General features: G+C 41.0%; 2 protein-coding genes across 4 annotated transcripts in view; both read left to right on the forward strand.

Moving 5' to 3' along the window:
- Window positions 1-861: 861 nt before the first annotated feature.
- Window positions 862-3,073, forward strand: spmip4 (sperm microtubule inner protein 4). Its single transcript, XM_030102282.1, has 8 exons — window positions 862-928; window positions 1,008-1,079; window positions 1,180-1,209; window positions 1,320-1,510; window positions 1,590-1,678; window positions 1,760-1,934; window positions 2,091-2,179; window positions 2,255-3,073. The coding sequence occupies exons 1-8, from the start codon at window positions 891-893 to the stop codon at window positions 3,071-3,073; spliced, it is 1,503 nt and encodes a 500-aa protein (XP_029958142.1). The 5' UTR covers window positions 862-890.
- Window positions 3,074-9,321: 6,248 nt separating this feature from the next.
- The window catches only part of osbpl3b (oxysterol binding protein-like 3b), a 31,600-nt gene continuing 16,326 nt past the window's right edge, over window positions 9,322-24,595 (forward strand). For 2 of the 3 annotated variants that reach the window (XM_030102510.1, XM_030102512.1), the window contains exons 1-2: window positions 9,322-9,447; window positions 22,432-22,583. In XM_030102510.1, coding sequence (XP_029958370.1) covers window positions 22,491-22,583 — 93 coding nt within the window. In that variant the 5' untranslated portion in view covers window positions 9,322-9,447; window positions 22,432-22,490. Of the gene's footprint in view, window positions 9,448-11,139; window positions 11,246-22,431; window positions 22,584-24,595 lie in introns of those variants that run through there. The other variant, XM_030102511.1, reaches the window with a different exon arrangement.

A 24,595-nucleotide genomic window follows, 5' to 3' on the forward strand; every position in this document is an offset into this window, starting at 1 on the left:
CTGGGGCAGCTAGACTTTCATCCCACCTCATCCTCGGCTGTATTAATTCATCAAACTGTGAACATATGATATCGCCACATCCACATTCATTGGAGCGCATCTGAAGCAGTGATTGCCTGCAGGGAAAAAAAAAATTATATCAGCATGTTTTTGATAATTGCAAAGCAACATTTTTCTTTTTTTTGGGCCGGCAGTGGATATGTTTGAAGTAAATACTTAGGACTTGGAGAAACTTTTCGAAATGGCCCTTCAACTGCAGAGTCTGCACGCCGTGGGCTAGACTGGATGTCACTCAAATCGGATCCTATTGTTTATTGTAAGAGCGTCAGTCTGGCTACCCGAGGAATTTAACCCACCTCACTGGTTACAAGTACACAAGAGGGAGCAACGTGTGTTAATTCTTCTGTGTAATTCTTCAGCAGGTTTCCTAAACTAAAAGATTACTACTAAAGAAGATCCTCTATTACCACAGTCCAGGTAAGTTCAGAAACATTGTTGTGTATATATTTATTTTACAGCAAATGATAAAATATCATAGAAGAGACAGAGTGGAACATGACGTGCTTTATTTGAATTTTCATTAAATCTACCATATGTTTGTGTATAAAACATGTCTGCGGTGGTTGTGCGTCACTGAGTATTTATTTAGTTGTAAGTTCTCACCATCATGAACTTTCACCCTGGATAAAAACCACAAGAGGAGTCAGTTACTCTGATGACACAGGCTGTATTATTATTTCCTTTACAGAAGTGGCTTGACTCTGTGAAGTTTTTCCTTTTGTTTTATCACATCTCCAGGGCTGTATCCATTCCTCATTATGAGTCAGGTTTCAAACAGCCGCGTGGGGCAAACGCCTTCTCTAATCCATAGCATCCCATCTGATACAGCCATGAATCATCCCTGGGGTTATGGAGGAACAATACCTGAGTAAGTGGCTGTCTGTATCCTATTGCAGAATGGTTTTAGTCTATCAAAGGAGCGATTGCTCATTTCTGTCCCTTCACAGGCATTTTACAGACCAGCAATGTTTCATCAATGCTGGCAGAAAGAAAAGTAACAATCGTCTTAACGATCAGCTGTGAGTTTTTACATTTGGTTAACATGGTCAAATCAGCTGAAGAAATGAAATATGACGATGTTACTATATCATAACATGTCATCTGGTGTCTTTGTCCTAGAATCCCAAAACCAACTGACATTAATGTAGCGTGAGTACTTCAACCACAGACTGACTTCTTTGTGCTCTGAAAACGTATTTAACACTCTCTCATTCAACCTCCAACCTCTAACTTCAGTAACAACGCTGTGATTTTCACAGGGAAAATATGATAAAGATCGCTACTCCGAAGGAGCATCCCTATTCATCCCACATCTCTCGGTTTGCCATGTTCCCATCTTTCCGCTCCCCGGACGACCCTGAAACGGGAGTCAGAGCTGCCTCTCAACCTTTCTTTAACCCTCACATCCCAAACAGTGCGCCAGAGGTCACAGTGCAGAGCAAAACTATGGGTGAGAGACAACTGTTGTGATGAGACGTGGTGGTAGAATGAAGTGGTCCTCAAGGTGCTGTTCATTTCTCCATGCACAGGTAATCCCTATAGACATGAGATCTTACAATCACCGGCGAAATCAAGTCGGAAGGCTGTCGCATGGACAGGAGATCATGGATTCTTGGATGTGAGTGCTATAATATAATCATGTTTCACAGTAATGCTGAAGTAACTAAAACGTTTAATGCTTTAAAACAACTTCCTCCAGCATATAAAGCCACTTAAGGGTGAAAAGCAAGTGTTCTACCCCACACCTCCTAAGACGGTGCTGCCAAACCTGAAACTTCGGGACCCACATTTGTCATTATCAGAACGGACAAGCAACATGTTAAAAAACCTGGAGAGGACATTCTGGCTCACCTCTTACCAAATGGACTACACAGGTATGAAACGATGTATTCACAGGATCTCAAAAGGTAAACATGAACGCTTGCATGAAGAAGCACTTTTGTAAAGTTATAAATATTCCAGTAATTGTTTCTGGAGAATCTGAAGGTAATCATGAATAATCCACCATTGATGTTTCATGTCATTTCAAGGATGGGGCCCAGCAAACCCTTTAAAGATGGATGATTTCCAGGAAAAAATAAGTAGCCTCCCTGGGATTAATCCACACAGGACACCTCTGGTAAAATACATCATACCTTTTAACACTGACATTTACACCACAGAACACTAATGAACCTACTTCTGTTCCCTCCAGCGAGAAAGGTCGTTCCCTGTGTTTGTTCCCTCGAATCCAAAACAAAGCTTGAGAAGGAGACAGGTGAGCCGTGTGAGAAGGAGCAGCAGCAGTCCCTCTACTGGTGAACACCAGACGGATCGACATCCAGACCAAAGCAGCACTTCAGCTACCAAAAATCGGCCACAAGAGACCTCAGCTGCGCCTAACGAGGCTCCGCATAGTGCTGACTCTGCAGGAGGTAAACCCTCTGATCTCACTCGAGAGATCTTACACAAACAAGGAACTCAGACCAAAATGCACGAGGGCAGAGGGAAGGAAAACCGCAAAGTTCAGTTTGATGAAGGTCTTATTCAAAAGTCTATGTCACAAAACTCCCAAGAGGTCAATGCTGCGCAGATCTCCAAAACAGAAGCATCCCTGAACGTGTGCAGCCGCCCATATTCCCAGGGAAAAGTGTCCACCAGAGAGAAAGGCTGGGTGGAACTTGATGAAGCCAGAGACAAGGCAAACATTGCGCCAAATGCTGAGGTATTATCAAGGGCATCTTTGGAGCAGGATAGTCTGACAGAGGGCAAACAGCTGCTGCCCCCTACATCTAATCCCTCCATCCTACCACGGCCTCTGCCCGGCATTCGCTCAACGAGCCAAGCCGGGGCTGTGGGAGGAGCAGGCGGAGCTGTCAGCATCCTGGAGCTTCAGAATTCATTCAGCAAGTCGGAGGCTCATCGCAACTTCAACAGATCGATCACACATGCTGCCGTGGACCTGAGAGACAATATAGTGACTGGGAAGAAACACAACTTTTTTGGAATAAACTGCAACTACATCCATGGATAACCTTGTTCTGAAAATCAACCTCAAATTCACCAATCAATGTTGATTTATAAAAAAAAAAAAACCCAAATATAAAGAACCAGGACTGAAGAAGAACTGTTGAAAAGTCACTCAAATAGTATGAAATGTAACTGTGAGATGTTGAAATATTTTAGATTGAGAATATTCTAATTGAATGAGCTTTAAATTCTTCTCGTGTTGTTATATTTCTCTTAATTAATGGTTTTATTGCAAATTTTCAAACATTTACACAATAAAACATGTAGGAATCTTGATTCATGTGCAGTTTCTAGATTTAAGTTTACCCAAGGGAAACAATTATCCAGGTTGTTTATATAACACTGTAGGCATAATGAATGGTAAAATTACTATTTGCCGTATTGTTAATAAGTCCTTTGGTTCAACGTACGTATTTCATTTGCAATATTAATTCCAGCTCAGGAAGGAGCATGGAGGAGCTGGTCTCACGTAAGCCGCAGCTGATTGTAAGAGTAATATAAAGAAAGAAGCCTTCAAAGCTCGCTTCTGTGAGCCCAGCCAGCCTGCACAGCAACCACAGAAGGAATATTCTGCAGCACATTCATAAGGCTGCAGAGATGAATGCTTTGATCTTTACAGTAACCTCCCTCATTATGACAGAGAAAGAAGAAACTAGTACGAACCGTACCCCCCAAAAACCAAAAAAATATAGTGTGGAAATGATGCTGCTTGTGCTCAGAAATACACCTCAGCATTACAGGCACCACAATTTTTTTTTAGTATGCCACAACGAAAGAAAAACGTGCTCTCTTGTACATAATCTGTTGCAGTCAGGTTGACTTGTGTGAAAGAGGTTTTTGTGGCTGTAAGTCCTTGAGTGGCAAGCCTGCAGCCTTGAGTGATATAACAGCTTTTCATTCAGGCATTCAAGAGGGAAAAAAAAATGACCATGGCTCACACAGTTAAAAATGAAACACGTTTTTCCTCGCTTAATATTACCATAAATGTCAAGTTATTTTCAGTGAGCTGTTTCAAATAGGAAGCCAAGACAAAACACCATTCTTGTTTATTGGTCTGCTACTGTAAACCTGCAACAAACTTCCTCTTTTGCACACAAAAAAAACCTTCATATTTACTGGTATATTTTTGAGCATAAAAATCTTAATCCTCAATTTGCAGTCAAGTCATGTGTCATTTATCTAAGATCAAAGAGCTGGTGGTGTGCATCAGTGATGATGACAGAGACGAGACCTGGAACCATCATGGAGGGGGAAGTTGTCACAGTGGACCACTACAAGTATCGACTTCAACAGCCGGCTGGACTGGTGAAATAACATCAATATTGTGTACAAGCTCAGGTCTTTCATTGTGTGCAGAAAGATGCTGCAGCTCTTCCATCAGTCTCCTGTGCAGTGCCATCTAATGTGCAGTGGTCTGCTGGAGGGGCAGTATCTATCTATCTATCGATCTATCTATCTATCTATCTATCTATCTATCTATCTATCTATCTATCTTCTGCTACAGTCTGGATGGAAGTCACATTGGCAGGTGTAAATACAGAAATGCACCTTTAAGTAAAAAAAGTAACAAAAACTGATTATGTCTTTCATTTATGTGAGTCTCATTCCATGCAACCATCACATGGCCTTTTTTCGTATCCGCTGCCTCATTTATTGTCTGCTATATCTTACACTTTGCTCCCTGATAAACATCATATTGTAGACAAAAACGCACAACATTAAGTGTATCAAACACTCTTTTTTTCCTCCCAACATCTCAGTTTTACATTTCCATGTCATGGAATTTGTGAATTCATCATCGCTCCTTGAAGCCACAAGAATGCAGTGTATTGAGTGTCAGTAACTTGCATGGGCCAGGCAGGGTAGTGTCATCCATAGTGAGGGGCAAGGCCAGGGGTGGGGTGAGGGAAGACAATAACCTTGTTGCTGATATAGTTTCCATGCAGGTTCAAACATCTTCCACCAGCAAAGAAGCAACAGTTGTGCAACCAGACTGTACTGAGCAGAATTCACATCAATCAGAGAGATATAGTTATTAATGTTGACTTTCTGATGAGCAGTGGCAGAGAGCAGACATACAGCAGCAGTGACATTTTTAGACAGAGAGAGAAAGAGAGACCCCCGACCGATCGACTGAGATCCCACTGAGCAGGCATGGAACTAGATGTAGGGGGGCTCGCAGCACACCCAGCACCCCACCAGACCCAGCAAACCACCCCAGACAGAGCCACACCCCCAGTCCAAGAGGAACCAGAGGGAGGGTGCAGGGAGGACCACTACCAGCCAGGAGGGGGCCGCAGGAGAAGGGAAACTAACACCGGGCCCTGGACCCCACAAATACCACCAGGCCAAGATGGGCAGAGCCCAGGGGCTGAGGGGGCCTGGGCCTCACCCCAGAGCTGTGTGTCAAACACTTAGTCAGTGTGAGAGGGCAGATACAAAAACACAGCAAGATGCTCTAATCTCATAATTCGTGGAGGTACGCTGTTTTCTTGATCTTGTCTCTGATATTTTGACAGTTTTGTTGAATTCCCCATGAAAAAAACAAAACTTCTGATTTCACTGTCAGGAATACTTTCTACATTCTGCCATACAGGTGAGGTATAATGAAGGTATCGTGATCCTCGTTATGTGGAAGATTTGGGGGATATTGATTTTAATTTAGCCAACTTGACAGATTTAGTTTGTGCAGCTAAAGAAATAAAGATGCTGAGAAACAGAGAAAAATATTGATTGATTGATTTTCTGATGGAACAAAAACAAAACAAAACAAATGACTGACAACAAAGCACAAACAAAACGTTATGACAATTCCAACACAGAGATAACATTTCTTTTTTTCTCAAAACACACTAATCAATCATGACCAGCAATGTTTTACTTACGTTTTCTTAAACTTTTCCTGAATCAAAAGTGTCTGTCTTTGTTTCCAGGGACAATATTTTCTGACGGATTTTGGTTCCTTCAGAAAATATTGCCCCCCGGAAACAAACTCTATTGACTGCTCCGCACTTCCGTTTTTTTTTTTTCGTTTTTGTTGTTGTTTTTTTTATGTTGTGACTTTTAATTGTTGTGTAGTAACTTTTTGCTATTACTTGTGACTTTTTCTTGTTGCGTTGTGGAATTTGCCACAGCTTTGTGCCTACAGGAGGTTAAAACAACAAGCACCATTTACAACAAACAAAAATGGGGAAAGGAAAACCAACAGTTGTTTAACAGTGGAAGCTTGGGAAACGTTCTGCGAAGGACAGTCTGGCTCAACCTCATGGAGGGCGTTTGGCTTGAAAACTCTGAGCACATTCTTTACCACTCCTGTTCAAAAGTCTCATCACACAGGATCACAGTTGTTGGAGGAACTGTGGCACTCAGGAAGCAAAGTATTTTCAGCTTTTTGGGCCTGACTAAACCTAATTACATTTTTGCCACATGATCCATAAAGAAATAGTTGTTATATTCAGAAGAAAGGTAGCTTTTAATTGGAACTGTGTATTTATTTATTTATTTATTTATTTATTTATTTATTTATTTATTTATTTATTTATTTATTTATTTATTTATGGTTTGCTACTCTCTACAGTAGCACACAAATGTTAATTATCTATCAGTAACAAGAAAACAGGTTAAACTGGACAGCCCATCTATTGGGGAATGACAAAATATCACAAATGGAATCTTTACAATGGAGAGAAGGACTTTCTTCAAAAGGCACCAGAGAGCAAAATTCAACAGAAACTGGCAAAGCTGGAAAAGTTACATTTGATCAAATTGATCATATTTTGTTTACCTATTTTTGATCAGGTGTTCTATGTATTTTCTACTGGGATTGCTTTTTTTGTTTTTTGTTTTTTTGTTTTTTTTTTTTTAAAGTAACTTTATTTGATAAGTAGTCATTATACAAACCCCTGCATATTTTCTTTCTTTCTCCTTTAAAGCACCTCATGTACTATATTTGTTTTCTCTTTTTAAACAGGAGAGGGATCACTTTAATGTGTGTATTTTATGATGACAGTTGTGTACTGCTCACATGAGTCCATGAAAAATACTCATAAAAGTACAAGTAATCAAAAATTTTACTTAATTAAATCTTGAATTTATTTTCCCATAATAGAAATTTGAGCTTAAATATTTTGTCTGAATACATTTAAATGGTTTATTAGGTATTATATAAAGTAAATGTTTTACAGCAGTGTTATATGAGTGTGTGAGTGCACTTCTAAGAAGTCATACTAGTTCAGTGGACTATATTTTTAAGTTCACTTTTTCCAACATTCGCTGTCCATCTGTTTCAAATAGAGCCCCACATTCTCAGGGTCAAGATTTTGACCAGATTTAAGCCACAAAAATTGTATATTTTTGTTTAAATTTACTCAACCAGGGTATAAATATGATTGAGAATGTGACTGACATGACTACCTGTAAGCACTCCTTTTAATAGACCAGTGGGAAGAGTTACCTTGGATCATGGCTGAAATGGAATATCACATTTTGATTTGTGTGTTTTTTTTTCAGATAACTCTCATGGTGTATTACCTTTATCTTGTACTTGTATGATAGATGGAGATTCTGTGGAAGCACGGTCAGTTCCTGAGATAAGAACAGACTGATTCTACAAGTTTTAGTTACTTGCTGTTGTGAAAAAAAGGGGGAAAAGACCAGCACTCGTATGAAATCACACTACCAGACACTAAAAAATCAGACATGCTGGCTCTTTAAAACGTATCAGAAACTACTTTTTTTTCCATTCTAATAACAACTGTATGTCTTTTGAATTGTAACCCTTTTTATTGTCTTTGTAAAGTTTACTCTACTCAGTGCTTCCTAATTCTGGTCCTTAGGCCTCCACATCCATCATGTTTTAGATGTTTCCCTCTTCCAACACATTCTGCACGGCTTGGTGATGAGCAGATCATTTGAAGCAGGTGTGTTGGAAGAACATCTAACACATGTTTGGTGGAGAGGCCTGAGAAGTTGAATTGGGAAACACTGCTCTAAATAAAACCCTTCATGTAGTGGTGGATAGGAAGAATAATGGAATTGCATAAGTTAAGTAAGCACTCTGACTCTGATTTGTTGTATTTTTAGCTTTTTTTTTTCATTCTGGGAATCGAATGGAACTCAAACACACTGAAGGAGCAGAAAGGCACTGTCTGTGGTTATAAAACAGACAAACATTACATTACATATAATTATTTGAATGAAACCGGAAACGCAGTATATGTGGAAGTGTTAAAATGTCTGTTCCATCCTTTTTTTTTTTTTTTTTTTTTTTTTTTTTTTGGCTATAAGTTATTGCCACACATGTTTCTGTTTGAGGCATTGATAATCTTGAAGTTGTCTCTTAAATTCGTTTTTTATTTTTTTATTTTATTTTATTGCTGTGTGAAGAGTCATCATCCCCAGATTATTTCTCTTTTCCAGTGTGAGCCAGAGCTGAAACTGTATCGATTGATTTGTTTTTACACAATATGCAGAATTGTGTCGAAGTGTTATACACTTTAGCAGGAAGATGGTGCAGTAATGTCAAACAAAGCCTTTTTTAATGATCACATACAAGAATTCATATATAACAGCTGTTATTGATCATATATTATTGATGATATAGATCTTAAATGCAGTACAGTATAGAATTTATCTTCAGATTAACTATACCACTGAAATATTTTACACTGGTTACTCTCATGAGATTTTCTTGAAGTGTCCCATACTTCAATAGACTCAATTATTTCTCTCGCATACATACACACATACACACCAACATACACACAAGCGCTAGAAGAATGCTTCTTTAGAGCAGCAATTTACAGATCCATCCAGCAGGGGGCAGTATATCCCCATTTATTTGTTGCATACCATTGTAACTTTCGGCTTGTCTCACCTGAGTTGCGTCCTTTTATTTGTATTTTCAACATTATGTTCACAATATAAAGCAAAAAAAGTTATGCTGTAACACACATCTTGTGTGCACGTTCCAGAATACGAAACACAGGGATAGAAATCAGTGTTTTTTTCTTTTTTTTTTTTTCTTTTTTCCAGAGTGAGCAGGGGGCTGTCCCTGGTTTGTCCTTGCTTTGGGGGTCCTCCGTCACGGAAAAGATGCTGTCGATACCGAAGCCCCGCCCCTTCATCGTGACGACGCTCCGGCGGTGCGTGTTGATTGGAGGACTCGCCCGTCAGTCACGCGGCGTCTCCTCCTGCGTGCAGAGGCGGAGGAGTGATGCTCCTCTGAGCGCACCGAGCGCCCGCTGCAAGTGCGTGCTTGTCACAGCAGAGAGGGCTGTCCTTTTCACTTCGGGCTGTAATTTAAACATCTCTCCTCTGGCTGGGCTTCCTCCCGTTCATACCTGCTCACCGACCGTCTGTTTCCGTCTGGGGCTCGAGGTGAGTGCGGATTTCTCATTTCTCCTTGTGCGAGAAAAAAAAAAATCACCTTTACAATGACAAAAGCAGGACGCGGTAATGTGTGTTTAAAGTGCGTTTAAAGTTCGGTTTGAAGGCGGAATTCAGTGCACTGAAACATTTTCCAGCAGTTCAGCAGAGTCCTGTTAAAAATGTCACTGTAGTGCACACTGTAAACAAACCTGCTATAAACTGTGTTTATTATGAAGTCGGTGGCAGGCGGCACTGAGTTAAAGCTCTGCTGGGTTTTAAAGGCAGGGGAAATGTGAGCGTAATGTATGATTCAGACAGTGAACACCAAGAGATCTTTGGGCTCTCCGTGGATTTTCCTCCCTCTATATTTATTCAAGTCCAACTTAATATACCGAAGAACTCACTAATCGCAGGACTGATCTGTCTCTAAAATCCAGTCTGAGATACAAAGTACCATCCAAAACTACGAATAAAGCACCTTTGTAAGTGTTTGTGTCTCCCATGCTGAGTGGGTGTGCTGGTGTGTGTTATAATGAGTGCAGATAGGATCCAGATTTAATCAGGATTTGAGCTCAGCATCTTTCTCACCTTTTTCACATTGTTTGGAGCTAAACACAGGATTATGGAGGCTTTTGATCCTTTCATTGGGCAGATGGAGAAGACGCTCCATTCTAGCTTTTCTATGTATTAATGGGTACAATAGACTGAAAATCTATTATCTAATTTAATTATTAAACTTGTGATGCATCAATCACATTATTCTGTTAATTAGATAAAAAAAATAAACCCAACCTGTTGAGTAAACTGTTCATGTGTTTCATACCAAGTGGTGAAAACTTGGCAACTCATTACACAGTGTCCTTGTAGCTGTCAGGCATGTTGTGTCAATAGTGCAATAGAGGAGCCTTTCAGGTGTGGCTACAGCTACGAGTATGTGCTTCAAACTTTATGTAAAAACGTTGGTCATGAAGCGTGGTCCTGAACTCATCCACCTCATCCTCCGCATGACTGCCAGTGAAGGACAAAATCAAGGTCATAGTTTAAAATAAAAGTCTGACTATTGTCACTTGTAGTTCCTGTGGGCTTCCTGAATCTCTTTTTTTTTTTCTTTGCGCTGCCTCAGCTGTGGGTTGTGAGGTTACCAATTTGTCACTCCTGCAGCTCCGGAGGTCTTTCTCACGCTATCACCCCCAGATCTGTGATCGCAGTCAGACGTAGGGAGGCTGTGAGGGACAGGACTCAATAGAATCTGTGGAATGCAGCAGCAGGAAAGAGAAAAATCTTTGTTTGTGCAAGACAGGGTAGTTATAACAGTGACGGGGCTCTGGGTTGCACGAGGTGACCTCCACGGTCCTCTCTCTCTGAATTCCTGGACAAAAAACATGAACAATTTATCATTTCTACAACACCCCCATACTCTATTTGTGCTGAATCGTTACATCAAAGGCGCTGTCTGCAGTTTGTTAGATTATCTCCTCTGCCTTTCTGCACAGATGGTCACAGCCAGTCAATAATTCATGATTAACTGATTCACGCCACGGTGAAAGGAGAGGATGCACTACGTAACTGTAACTGTACTTTCACTTTCAGTCACTATTACTAACCCTATTACTGTGTCATTAGCCAGACATATTCTTGTGCTGCATTGTCAAAAGACTTTTTTTTTTCACAGCAGGTGAATAATGCAGGGAGAGGATGAGACGCACCACCAAAGCAGATTCTCTGAGCATATGGAAGGCAGTTGCTCTTTTTTGCATAGGCACTAAAGGCTACATGAATAATGCAAAGTGACTTCACATGTGAAAAGGTAAATGTGATTTCAGGCCTGCGATACAGAAACTCAGTTACGGCTTTTGAAGGCACTCCAAGTTCAGTTTGACAGCATCGTTTAGTGTGTCGGGGTTTGATGCCCTGTTCACGCATTGATGTGTCTTTTATCAAGACACTAAACACCCAAATATCTCATCAGATATCACCATTGGTGAGTGAGGATGTAAATGACTGTGTTCATGAATGGTTTCAGACAGCTCATGTGAAAGACATTAAAACTGCTCAAGTAGTTCATTTACCATTCACTTTTTTGAAATGTGGAGTTTCCTTCCTTTCCCTTTGTGTGCACGGATTTTTCCAAGCACCCTGGTTTTCTCTGACAGTGAACAACATGCATTGGAGAGAACACTTTTCTTCAAATTGTCCATGAGAGGGAACATGTGCTGTCTGTCTCTCTGTGGACCTGATTTCACCCGCAGTCAGCTGGGATGAACTCCAACACCCCGCAGCCCTAACATGGGTAAAGTGGTATAAATCATGGATGGATGGATCACTATTTTGCTTATATATTTTTCATGGCATGTTGCTCTTGTTTTCAGCCTCCTCCAGTCATAAGAGGATATGGGGGAAGCTGGAAGGCTGGTTTTATAAGTCACTCACAGACTGCCAGATAGCTGCATGAAATTTTAACGCGGGCAGTTCAAACAGATACTCCTGGCTTGAAAACAACACACTTCATAAATAAATTTTACATATTTTATTCTATATGATTTTCTATTACATGCCCTCAATTTCAAATTCTCAAACTAAATACACAAAGAAAACATGTTTGTGGGTGTTAAACCTGTACTGTGATCTGGCATTATTTGTCTTACTAACAATGATAGCCGATATTTGTTCAGTCATTCTGTGAGCTCAGTGTTTCACAAACACCAAAAATATTCACTCAACAGATTAGTGTTGTCATTTTTTGACAATCGGTTTTATCACATTTCAGTGAGTTTCTTTAAAGTGTCTAAGTTTGATACCCATGTCTGCATCGCTCCTTCAAACATTTGCTGTCCTAAATTATTCAAAATCTTCTCACCACCTCAAAGCTCAGATCTTAAAATGTAGGTTTTGTGTCTTGGGGTAATGTTTTCAACATTTCTTGGACTTTTATTCCATTTGGATGACTGTATAACCTTTTTCAAGTGCCATTTGTTACTAATTTGACCTGACATGGCCTGTTTTTTGATAAGGTGTTAGAAGCTCAGCAAATACGTACCCGATGGGAGATTTGACAGCTACATTTTGCCTTCAGTTATAAATTACTAATAACAGATCAAAGAGGTTTTTTTCTTCACTTTCGTTGCATATTTGTACATCAGTAGCTCCTTGATGTTTCTGGACTTAGGACTTCTGTTAATTTATGGTTTGTTTTTGTGGTTTATAGCATAACAACACTATAAATTTGATGTGAGATCAAGCAAGGATTCAGAGTTCCTTTTTTCTTTTTTGTGGGGAAAAGCATTCATGTTCATCCCTGCTTTGAGTTCGGATCTAATGTTATCTTGCCAAAAAGTTAGACTAAAGTAGAGGAAACTCTAAGTATAAGCAACTACATAGTGGAACATTAGTATTATAGGACAGCGAGCTTGCTTATTAAAAGAAGACTCAGCTCAAAGTGTCACTCACTGTAATTGCTGCAAAAGTCATTTTGGACTCACAAAAAATAAAAAGAAAATAGAATATTTTAAGGGAAGATTTCGGACATCCTTACATGTTTCTTAAATTGTTATTATAATTTAAATGTCAGATTTAATTACCCGTTGGGTTTTCTTGTATAGTCAATAACTGCGAAAACTGCTAGACGTATATTTCAGTACTGTTAAACAATATCCATTAAACTTAAATTAATTTCTAAATATGAGTGTTTTATTTAGTTTTTTAATTCATTATTTTACGTATTTGATTTTAACCTAATTCCTTTTCAGAAATTAAGAAGAAAAAAGAAAAGATTCTGGGAAATGGCATCCCTGGTGGGGAGAAGCCAAACTCCACACTTAAAAAACCCCTGACATAGATCATTCAGCTAGTGAGTAAGCAAGATAGCATATACTTCGTTATCTCTATAAATTCAGAGGAAGGAATTTCAATTTGTGGATTAAAGTTATCGTATATCTCAGTCTCATATACAGTAGGTCAGTTAGAATGTAGTTTAAAGCTATTACACATATGCAAACAGACAGTCAACCCTTAAAGATGGGTGAGATATGACACCACTATAATTTTAGGAAGTCACAGTGAAAGTCACGTAAAGCACAACTGCAGTTAAAAACCACAAGTCAGAGGAGAAAACTGCATCGTGGCGGCTCCGCACTCGCTAGTTTTTTAAATTTCGAGTCAGTCGCTGGTATGGTGAGAGTTTATTTTCTATGATATTTGAGAGGGATTCATGCTGGAGACTCATCCGCAGCACCGTACATTCCATCAGGTTAGGGCTGCCGCGCTGATGTGGCTCAGAGAGTTTGGGCATCGAGTAGAATCCTCGAAATGTGGCAACTCTTCTCCGTCAGACACTTCATCTCTGTCTGTCCATAAATGGAAGGTAACGGAAGGCGATGCCATGTCTAAATATATCTCCTCTCCAAGGTCTTTCAGACTGTTTTTGTCAGTGCAGATGATCTTTCGGCTTTTTGAGACTTTCAGGCTTCTGCGTCTGGCTGTTCGTATTGTTACGAGAGCTCCGGAATTCCACATTTTGAACTGGGCTGATAAAAGATGCCGAGGTACTGCTGCTGCATCTCAATCAGCATAGTGCTCAATCATAAGCGCCACCAACTTTAATTGAGATGGCAACAGCTTCATTACTGTTGAGAATGAGACACATAGTGAGGAGCACTTCTGTTTTTTTTGGCGGGGGTTGGGGAGGATTCGCTCTTCTGTGAGGCTGCAACTCTTCCCTGTGTCCTAATGAGCCGGTGTTGAGTTATGAGTCTGTCAGGCTCTCCCACACGGTGAACATCACAAAGGAGAGGACCCCGGCCTCGCTCCGAACAGACAGCACAGAGAGAGATAGAGTGAGGGAGGATGGAGACGCTGCGGGGAAGGCAGGGCGTCGAGGATGTGGTTGATTAACAGGATGTGGTGCTGTGTTTGTGAGAGTGAAAGATAAAGAGCCTGTCATGTGTCGGGCTGTTTCAGACATGAATGAAAAACCTGCGTGCAGTTGCCAAGAAATACACACATCTGTGTGGGCTTCATTAGCATTTCTGCGGGTCAAAAGGGTGAAGTGAGAAAGCTGCAAACTGCATTTCATAAGGCTGAAAATGAAATGGTAGAGACAGCAGAAGACGTTTTTGCATCAGTGTTCCTGTTTTTTTCTTGGAGCAGCTTCTTCTAAGTTTGGCAACGTTTCACTGTGATGTTCTAAATGGATCAGACGCAGGCTTCGCTATCTGAAAAGATTGAGAAGAGGTGTGGTGTGCTTACACACACACACACACACACACACCCACACACACACACACACACACACACACACACACACACAGATATGAGCTGGCAGACGTGGCTTCACTGGTTGGTGAAGAGATGTTCAGATATATAATAGTTTTCATGTTGGGATGCAGCCAGTCTTGCTCCTGTGTTTCGGGCCTTCAGGCTTCCTGAGTGCTGCCATGTCGAGCTGTGATCCGGGCTCAGTGACAATACTTGTGGCTAATGGATTTCCAATAATGGCTACAAGCCACTGACTATTTTGGAATTTCTAATTCTCAACTTTTTGGTTGAGAATTAGATTATTATTTGAATAAAGTTAATTGCATTGTTACTATTTATCCCTAAAAAAAGATTTAAAATCTGTTTAAATGCTCGTGATGGCAATTACAATATGAATATTCTATAAAATTACCTTATATGTGTTGTTTACATCTAAAGAATTATTGATTGCTGTCCCTGCGGACACTGACCATCCACCCATACCTTGAATGACAAACATACTTAGTATAGTTCCTTTGAGGATTAGCACACACACACACACACACACACACACACAGAGGGAGAAGGAGAGAAAAAACACATATTTTTGTAAAAATGTTGGCCATGCCTCAGGCTGTTTTCACAACGATTTGAAAAGCATTCAGGTTTCACAATGAGACGCCGTGATGTGTTGTTCCTCCCCACCTGGAGGCTACAGCACCAAAACCTTCCCCTCTTCCTTCTGACCTGAGTACAGATTAACATTTCATTGGTTCACGTGGTTCATTTTTCCACTAATAGGTGGATTGATGAGTCAACAAGCTTCTGAGATTGACTCAGTTAAATGCCAAGACTGTTTCCCACCCGCATGCAGGGATCATCACACCGAGCCCTGTCCGTGATACTCCTGAAGAAAAAAAAAATATCCACACACTTCTGTACTGTCTTCATTCTGCAGACGGATTGAGGAAAATATATTTTTAACTCTACTTCCATTTACTCTGCTGAGATCACTCTGTGAAGAGATAAATGACAGAGGTCGGACTGGAGGAGCCAATCAATCACCGAACCTGACAGAAGTTTCAGTGTTTCACCTGCTGAGAGACAGAAACTCTCAAACGCTCCCATTTTCTGTGCGAATGTCTTTCATCTCATCATATTAATTGATTTCAACTCGGATAAGAAGAAACCGCTGGTCGCTTCTTGCTCTTCAGCTGATTGCCGCGTCTTGATTGACCCCATCAGCCGCTCCAAAAACACATTTCAGTGGCTGGATCTGAATCGCTCCTCTCTTCTTATGCGGTTGTTAATCACCGTCAAGCATTGTTGATGGTGTTGTTGTCATTATGTGGAGTTTGCACACTTATCATTATGACAGCTCTTAAGAAGAACCTTTTTTTTAGAAGTCGGGTTCATTCAGTGTAAGAAACATCTTCACCTTTTAAAGTCATTGGTCAACACATTCATTCAAAGAGACATTTCAAAATCAAGGAGAAACAAGGAGTCTTTCCATTCTTTTATTTTACCAAAATATGTTCATGTGAACTGCTACAAGTTATGCCACGTGTTGCTGTGACAATCACAGACACACAAACTCAGTGATTGATAATAAACAAACATTCAGACCACAGAAATGAAGAGTAAGTCCCACACCTCCAAAACAGAAAATAAAAATCAATCTCAGATAAATCACTGAGATGTAGTATAATATAGATAATTGCTATTATTAGTTAGATTAAAATCTTTAACATAGTTAATAAAAGGGCATCCAGATTCTATAGAGTTTAAACTTAACATTTGCTTTATCCGTTGCTTAGTAGTTGGCCTATAATTTGATTATTGTAACAATGCAATAGAAGCATTGTGCTCCAAGAATATTCTCTAAACTTCCATTGCTAATTTGTTCACTGGACAAAAAACCTGATGTTTCTTTGAGATTTTTCCCTGCAGTTTTAAGACACGCTCTTTCTTTAGCTGCTTCTGTGTCAGATGTTCTCATTGTCCTCTGAGAAATTGTTGTTCTGTTTTTCTGTAATGAAATAACGAGGACAGAGTGGCATTTCTCCAACAGGATGATGCATAACTGTAATACGATTACCGTTATTAAAGTTGTAACTTTTAGCTGCAGCCCAGAGTGTCGTCCATTGTGGGCAGCAATCAGAACATAGTTGGTGACTGCGCGCAGCAAACAGGAAGAGTAATCTGCGTACTCATTACAAATCCGATTCTGACCAGTTTATCCCGCAGAGGAAAATAAAAGGCAATTAAATTTAGGGTAGCAAGGGCTTATGGGTTTAGTGGTATGGATAGATGGACAGCATTAGAGGAAAGGTAAATGACTCCGCGCTTTACCGGATTTTGCTTTGTTGCTAAAGAGCTTTGAATTGAGAGGGATGAGCTGCCAGAGAGCCGCCGGTGGACTGCAGAGATAAGGTGGTTACCACAACACCGTGTCAGGTGCCGTTGTGTATACACAGGCCATTTGTTTTGTCACCTTCAGGCGGATTGTTCCCGAGCTGGAAAGATCAGAGAGAAGCTCGCAGCGTTCTCTCACCTGCGGGGCGAGGTTAAATCAACATCGATTTTCTTCTATTCAGATAATTCTGTTTCATCAGCCAATCCGTCACACTAGAAAAGTGATTGCTTTAGATCTTGTCCAAGGTTAAAAACCTTGTTTTTCTTTTTAATCTAATATGTATTACGTTGTTATTTTTTTTCTTCTGAAGCTTTGTTTGCTTCACATATAAATATACATTATTTCAAAAACAAGGCTTCTTAACTCTGAGAGGTATTTGCTTTTCATAGAGCCTGATTTCACTTCCACTGATAAGTTTTGCATATAAACTAGCATTTAAGATCTTATATAAACTCCCGTGTATTATGAAGTTGTCTAAATATCAGCATAGTTAAGTCAGTGTTCCAAATAAATTTTAAAGATGACTAATTTCCCCCCCCCAGGCCATGTCTGCATCGAGACCAGCTCCAGGCAAACCTCTATCACTGGTAATTACTCAGCACTCGCTCATTTTCCAAACCGAATTTTGTTCACATTACTCTGGTTTAATATATTTCCGAGAAGTGGGAGTTCATCCCCCTCCCTTCGTCTTTGAATTACTGCGATGCATCAGCAGCCAATACGAGCTTAAGTGCTGTCATTTTTGTGCAAACATGACTCTATTCCCTAAGAAAGCCGCACTGTGGGGGGTTCAACCATGAGACGCTCGTTCTGGTGAGTCACATCCTAATGATGCCTGAAAGCCTGTTATGTTTGTCAGCCCCTTTGGCAGACTCTGGAGACAGTGGAAGGGCGCAGTAACATCTGCAACATGAACTGCAGATGAGATGTAATAGAGGGCTTTCAGCTTCTGTCAATGTGGTTAGTGCGGCTTAAGGGGACATTAAGCCATCCATAACTTCAATTGAGATGGAGTGCTGACCAAGGAAGTGTTGACAGCTCTGTAGTACGCCCTCGAATTTACTAAAGTTAGAGAGTGGAAGTTCTTCAGCAGTCCACACTGACTTTGAAAGGCAGACATGTCAGGTGTGGTGAATTTTATCAAACACTTGCCAACGTTTAATTATTTATTTGTTAATGGACACTATTTATTAGGGTAGCAAGTGAGCATTTTGTCCTTGAAGTTGATGCGTTGGAAGCATAAAAATAGTAAAGGTTGACGGTTTCCAAATGGTGATGGCTGAGACAGAGCATCTCAAGAACTGCAGCTTTTTGTGCTCTCGTCTTCTTGTTCCCAGCCTGTATTTACCAAAAGTGGTCCATTTTTGTGTCGTTTGTATTCACTTTGCAGTCTGGTGTGACGTTGCACAGCGTAGTTGGATTAGCCTGAGATTTGCTCGTCAACAGATGCAACTGTTTCTTTTACCCCTACGTACCCAGAACAGTGGTGGAGATGATGAAGTGAGTCATACTCAGCTCCCTCACCATTAACATACTCGTAGTGTACTTGATTTCCCTGAAATTAACAGTGCAAATGCACTCATGGTTTCAAAAATAGTACAGTTGTCCATGCATACATGCCTCATTTGAGACACAGCAACGGTTGTTACATAATTGCATCATAATTAGATGCTTTCCCATCTAATCCAAACTGAGGCCCAGGCAGTACGACAGGACTGACGAGGTAATTAGCAAATGTATTCACGTTGTTAAATCTTTCTCTCCAAATAAAATCACAGAATATTGATTAGTTTTAGCAGAATAATTTAGTTTCTCTTGTTTAATCCCTTCAATTTTTTAACACAAGACAAATGGTGTGAAAAAATCATTTTTTTAAACTTAATAATAGCAAAATAATTATTGGGAAAAAAAACGTTTTTGAGCCACACTGGCAGCGTTGGATGTCTCTCTCCCATTCTTGGCTTTACAGCAGATCATTTTGTAAAAGCACACTTGAAATAGAATAAACCGCCGTCAAGACTGGAAGGAAGGAGGGAAGCTCTCTAGTAGTTTTGCCTTCAGTTGAATTTTCCCCTGGGTGAGAAAATCAGGCCATCCGGTGCAAACTTTTAGGCCCCTGCCGGTTAAACATCTGTCTCGTCCGAGCGTCATGCTGGCTTCTCATCACTGAACAATCGAGAGCGCCAGCCACCCACACTTGACTGGAATACCAAGAAGACTGGCAGTCGCCTCTCCACTCAGACTGCTGGGCTGGCTCACATCTTCCTGACATTATGGAAATCAGATTAATAATCAGCTAATCAAAAAAAAAAAAAAAAAATCAAGCAGATCCATTAATGAGGAACTGAATTATCCGATGCAGATGTGATTGTTTGGAAATGTCACTGTCATCATTACCATTGATTGAAATGCACAAGTCATCTTTGTCTCTCTTTAAAGACAGCTCTTTTTTCACCATTTGCATTAGATATTATACATATTTTCTTGAAATTTTTGTTACAAGAACAAAAATCTTGCAAGTGTTGTGGTTATTTGTGTCTATAAATGACCAAAACCATGGACGCGTGTCTTTTTGTGCTGCTGCATTCATCAGGTATTGATGACTGCAGGACTTTCCCCCTGGCCCGTGTTTATCTTTTGTCTTCTCTCGTCACCTGACCTCTTTCTCTAGACCCAACACACTGGACAAACATGCTCTCTTTTTACTAGACTGTACTCCGAACATGGCCGCTCCGATTATTACGGCGAACGACAACTACTTACAAAGGATTTACCCTGCCCTTTGTGTTGTGTGTTTGTGCATATTGCAGCATCTTTTTTTTTTTTTTTTTCCCTACCGGTACATGACAGCAGTAAATGTCAAGCGGTGTGAAAAATCTTGGTGATTGTGGCTTCAACCCGTGACACAGCTACTCTGCTTGCTAATATAGTGTTATTTGCAATCATTTGCCATTATTTAGCCCGTGTTCATGCGAGGAGCGGTAATTACTGGAGCTCTGACGTCTGCTGCTGCTGTCACCCTGATGAAAGCCCGAGTAGTGGTGTTGTATAAGATGAAAGGGCCACCTGAAGCACACGAGGCATTACAGACCTGCGCCTGGCTGGCGTGATCAGGCGAAAGTGGATGAATAAATCATAGAAGATGGAGAGGGAGTATGGAATAGATAGATAGAGTACAGTGATATATAGGTTACATGTAGTGCTTTATAAATCACAACTGGGTGTCACTTAGTCTGACCTGGGTTAGTTAGCAGCATTCGGCACGAGATACGCTGTGCATGGGGATCTGTCCTTGTGTTTTACCAGCTACTTCGATCCACTGCTGGCTGTGGCTTCATTTCTGGGAGCTTTGCTCGTCCTCAGACGGTGGAGCAGGTTTGGAGAAAGAACAGAGGTTTCAGATGACCACTGTTTTTGTCTGTCCGACACCAGAGGCTCTGGCCAAAGCCTGGAAAAAAAAACAGACAACCTCCCGAAGTTCAAACTGAGCGTCACAATGGGGGATAAAAGGTGAATTGGGTGACTTTGAACATGTCATGGTTGCTGGTACCAAATGGGTAGTCCATCCAGAGAGAGCAGTGATTAGTGCAGCATTGTGGCAATGTGACGAAACAATCAGCATGTTGAAGTACGGCAGTAAATATATGAAGTGGCATGTTTTTGCATGACTCGGGGGTGTTGTGGTTCAACTTGACATGTCTGTGTGTTTGTATATTCGCTCTGTGCATGTCTGGGGTTTTCATCTGGTGGTCTTACCATTCAACGGCCATAATGCAAACAAAATATAAAAATGTGGTTAGAAACATTAATTTTCTACATGGTGACTGTTTGAAATGTTCCTAAAATGTTCTAGACAAACAGTCCAGGAGTTATGGTTGAGAAAATATGCAAACTCCTGTCAACGTTGAAACGATAGGATTATGGCAAATTTTGTCATCACTGTGTAAAGAAGCATTTATTAAGGGTTATTTGATGAACACAGAGAAAATAACTTAAAACCAGTTTCAGTGTTAAAACCTGCGGCCTGCGTCTTCGCCTCTCTCTGACATACTTTTAACACATCAATAACCGCAGTCCGACTGGTCCTTTAAGTCAGCGCGGCTGAGTGTCCTCAGTAAACCACGGTGCTGTTTGTTCCCGTGCAGACGACGAGATTTACACCAACATGCCCCGGTGCCTGGTGGTTGATCAGCCTCGCACACTGTGACAAACTGCCACTCGCGCTGCATTAGCAGAATGTGGTTTTATGTGCTGACGTGGTGGACCAGGCTCATAATGTTAATTACACAGTGTGTTGTGTGGCAGCTGAATGAAGGTTGCCATTTCCGAAAGAGGCCCAATTATGTATTTTCGTGCTCTGTTGATGGTATCACATTTCACTGACGATCGCACATCTCGCTGCATCTCCATATGCGACACTTGCCTTTTTTGGTGCCCTATCACTGAGCTGAGTCATATCAGCCATCATTGTGGTTTTCGTCCTTGTTTTCTCCAACTTTATTCGGTTTATTCAACTTATGGTTCCCAGTGCATGAGCTGACAACAGGCTATAAGCAGGTCACACAACTCCAGTCTATCACAGACAAACTATCACACACACATTCATACCTACCGGCATTTTGCAGCCAGCAGTTAGCCCATGACGTATGTTTTTGGACTACGGGAGGAAAAAAATGAGTCCCCAGAGAAAATGGAAGCTCCGCTCAAAAAGGCTCCAAACCATGAAATGAGCACATTTTCACGGTGAAAGTGCTAACCGCTGCACCACTTTACAAACTCTACGATAAAACCTAATTACTCCTGATTAAAACACCAAGTTTACTTTCAGCTTGGTCATTTTTTTCATTAAAAAGTTTGTATATTATCCCTATGAATCAATACAAGGAAGAATCGATAATGATGGCTATTTTTTTCATTAAACCATGGAGCGATTGATTTCACACTATAAAACTGAAGTGAAGGTCTGAATGCATCACCCAACTCTGCTGGTGTTCTGTACTTAAATGTGAACGTTTTAGATTTATAATATCCATAAATGCTGACGATCCATCACTCCCATAAAGGCTAAGATATGAATTATTTAACCTGTGGTTCCCTTTATTTTCCATCCGATTTATGTCCTCCAGCCCTGTCAGCTATCCTGTCTCTGCTGAGAACTCAGCTTTTCTCTACATCCTGTGTTTCTCCAGCATTAAGATGGAACAACTAATCGCTCCAAATATCCTAATGTATTTTTCAGCGAGGAGGGCTAAAAGGCTTTTAGAGAACTTGTGCACTCAAACCATCTTTGTCTCCATCCTTTCTTCCCCTGACGCCCTCTCCACCTCATCCGCTCTGCGCCGAAGGGATGAAGATCCTCAGCCGCCAGGTGTAGCCCTGCACCGGCAGACCCGTCTGCAGCGCCATGAGCGCGGAGGAGCGCAGCTCGGCGATGTCGCAGAAGGTCTCCCTGTCACGCAGCAACAGCAGCTCCTCATCCAAGCATGACAGCCGACAGGTAACAAAAACACTCGTGTTACCCCGACAAATCAGTCCCCCCGTGCTGTTTGTGTTTCATTGACTGTATTAAAACGGAACAGCAGTCAGGATTCAAGGAATTTTATCCGCCAAAAAGGACTTATAGGCTTTGCAGTGTGAGTCTCATGCAGCGAGGAGTAAAGTCTCCCATAGCACAGATTTGTTTTTGTGTCCATTTTGCCTGTATTTATAAAAAGAGAGCGAAGGAGAGATGTGGGAAAAGAGAGCAGGGGAGTGGGGGTAAAGGTCCAGCCACCGGGGATGTCACTGCTCGCAGCATCTTCACCCATGTGGGATGTTCCCCAGCAACTGCTGTGCGCTCATGTGGGAAAAAAACATTTTTTCAGAGAAAATTCCCATCACTTCCTATGTATCAGACCGTGGCGCTTTCTCCAAATATGGGCAATATTAATTAGCCTGGCATTACTAAAATGCACTTCTGCACCAGTTCGCTCAGAGGTCAACCCCTCACACACAACGCAGAAAACGTTTGCTCTATGAATGAACACTTTCTGAATTTGCCTCGAGCGTTTATCTAAAGCCACGTTTATTTTTCATCACACACAACAGCTTTCTCTTTTCCAAGTGAAAGTAAAGAACTTCCGTGTTGTAACAAAGAAACAAGTCATCTACCATACAGCATACAGGGGGAGAGAAAGCACTTTCATCAGTAAAAAAAACATCCCAGCAAACCAGCGGATACATTGTAAAGCCTTCAGAAATAAATCTCACGAGGCTGAGTCAAGCCTCGGTGAGGTGACTCAAGTCGGCCCATGTTGCAGGAGCTGCAATAAGATTGAATCACTGAGTGATCACTTAATGAGTTTCCTCTTTCACACTCAGTGAACTGTACGTGGCAGAGGATAAATGCTTGGATTTTTAAATTGAACCTGAAAATCAGTGGAGTCTGACTCTTGGCTGATTGGATTTTTACTTCCAACATATGATTTTATACCCAGAAAAGCCCCCCCCCCCCCCCCCCCCCCCCCCCCCACACACACACACACACACACACACACACACACACACACACACACACACACAGACGGCAAACTATGCAAACTATTATATGGAATGACTAATCCTGGACATTAGTGCATTTATGTATGGAAGGATGAGACTTAAATCTCTTCTATCTCAAGGTTCACAGACTGATGAATAAGTTTGAAAGTGCTTCTCTTTTTGAATTTGTTTCATGCTAAGAGCCGTCCTTATAAACGCCGTCTTGTTGAAGCTTATGTCAAAGCTTTTTTTTTTTTTTTTTTTTTTTTTTCCTGAAAGCGTTTTCTGACCTTGAGAAAAAAAATTGCCTGGCAGTGTGTGTCAGTGACTCACAGTGTGACTGTCAGGAGAGCCGTGACGAGCTCTGGAGGGGGAGTGAAAGAGCGTCCCAGAAGCCACGCCTCCGTCCACCCCGCCTTCAGATATCTGGGTTTATTTTAGGTGGCCTCACCTCCAGCATTTATCCTCCATGTCTGATACAGTTTGATAAGCCAGACGTGTTATTGTACTGGGACAGTCAGGGACATACTGAGACGACAAACTGAGAGTCACCTCAAACCTCTGCCAAGAACCCAGCGTCCCCCTCTGGATGGTAATTATGTGAACAGTATTTTTTGGTCCCACTGTGTAAGATTCAAGATTTAATCTGTGAAACTGCATTATTCACATAAGGACATTATATTAACCATGTAAAATCAATTTCCAATTATTTTCATTTATTTTTAGAAATATTAATAAGTCATTACAGCCTTTCTGTGAAACAATAATTTCCGAAAACCCTAGGTGATTTTCACTGCTTGCTCATTAAGGCCATTCGTCTTCTATCCATCCATCTTTTATACTACTTTCTTTCAAATTCAGGGTCAGGCTGGAGCCGATCCCAGCTGAATGTGTATGACAACAGGCTACATCCTGGACAGGACAGCAGGACAAACGCAGAAGACAGACAATCACATCCTCACAAACACATGGAGAACATGCAAACTCCTC

Source organism: Salarias fasciatus, chromosome 11, assembly GCF_902148845.1.
Source record: "Salarias fasciatus chromosome 11, fSalaFa1.1, whole genome shotgun sequence".
In the NCBI taxonomy this organism is placed as follows: Eukaryota; Metazoa; Chordata; class Actinopteri; order Blenniiformes; family Blenniidae; genus Salarias; species Salarias fasciatus.

Bases quoted from the DNA above. Each gene is read 5' to 3' on its own strand.
- spmip4 (XM_030102282.1), top strand. From the start codon at position 891: ATGAATCATCCCTGGGGTTATGGAGGAACAATACCTGA. The intron at 1,210-1,319 runs GTGAGTACTTCA...TGATTTTCACAG, and splicing joins CCAACTGACATTAATGTAGC to GGAAAATATGATAAAGATCG. The intron at 2,180-2,254 runs GTAAAATACATC...TGTTCCCTCCAG, and splicing joins ATCCACACAGGACACCTCTG to CGAGAAAGGTCGTTCCCTGT.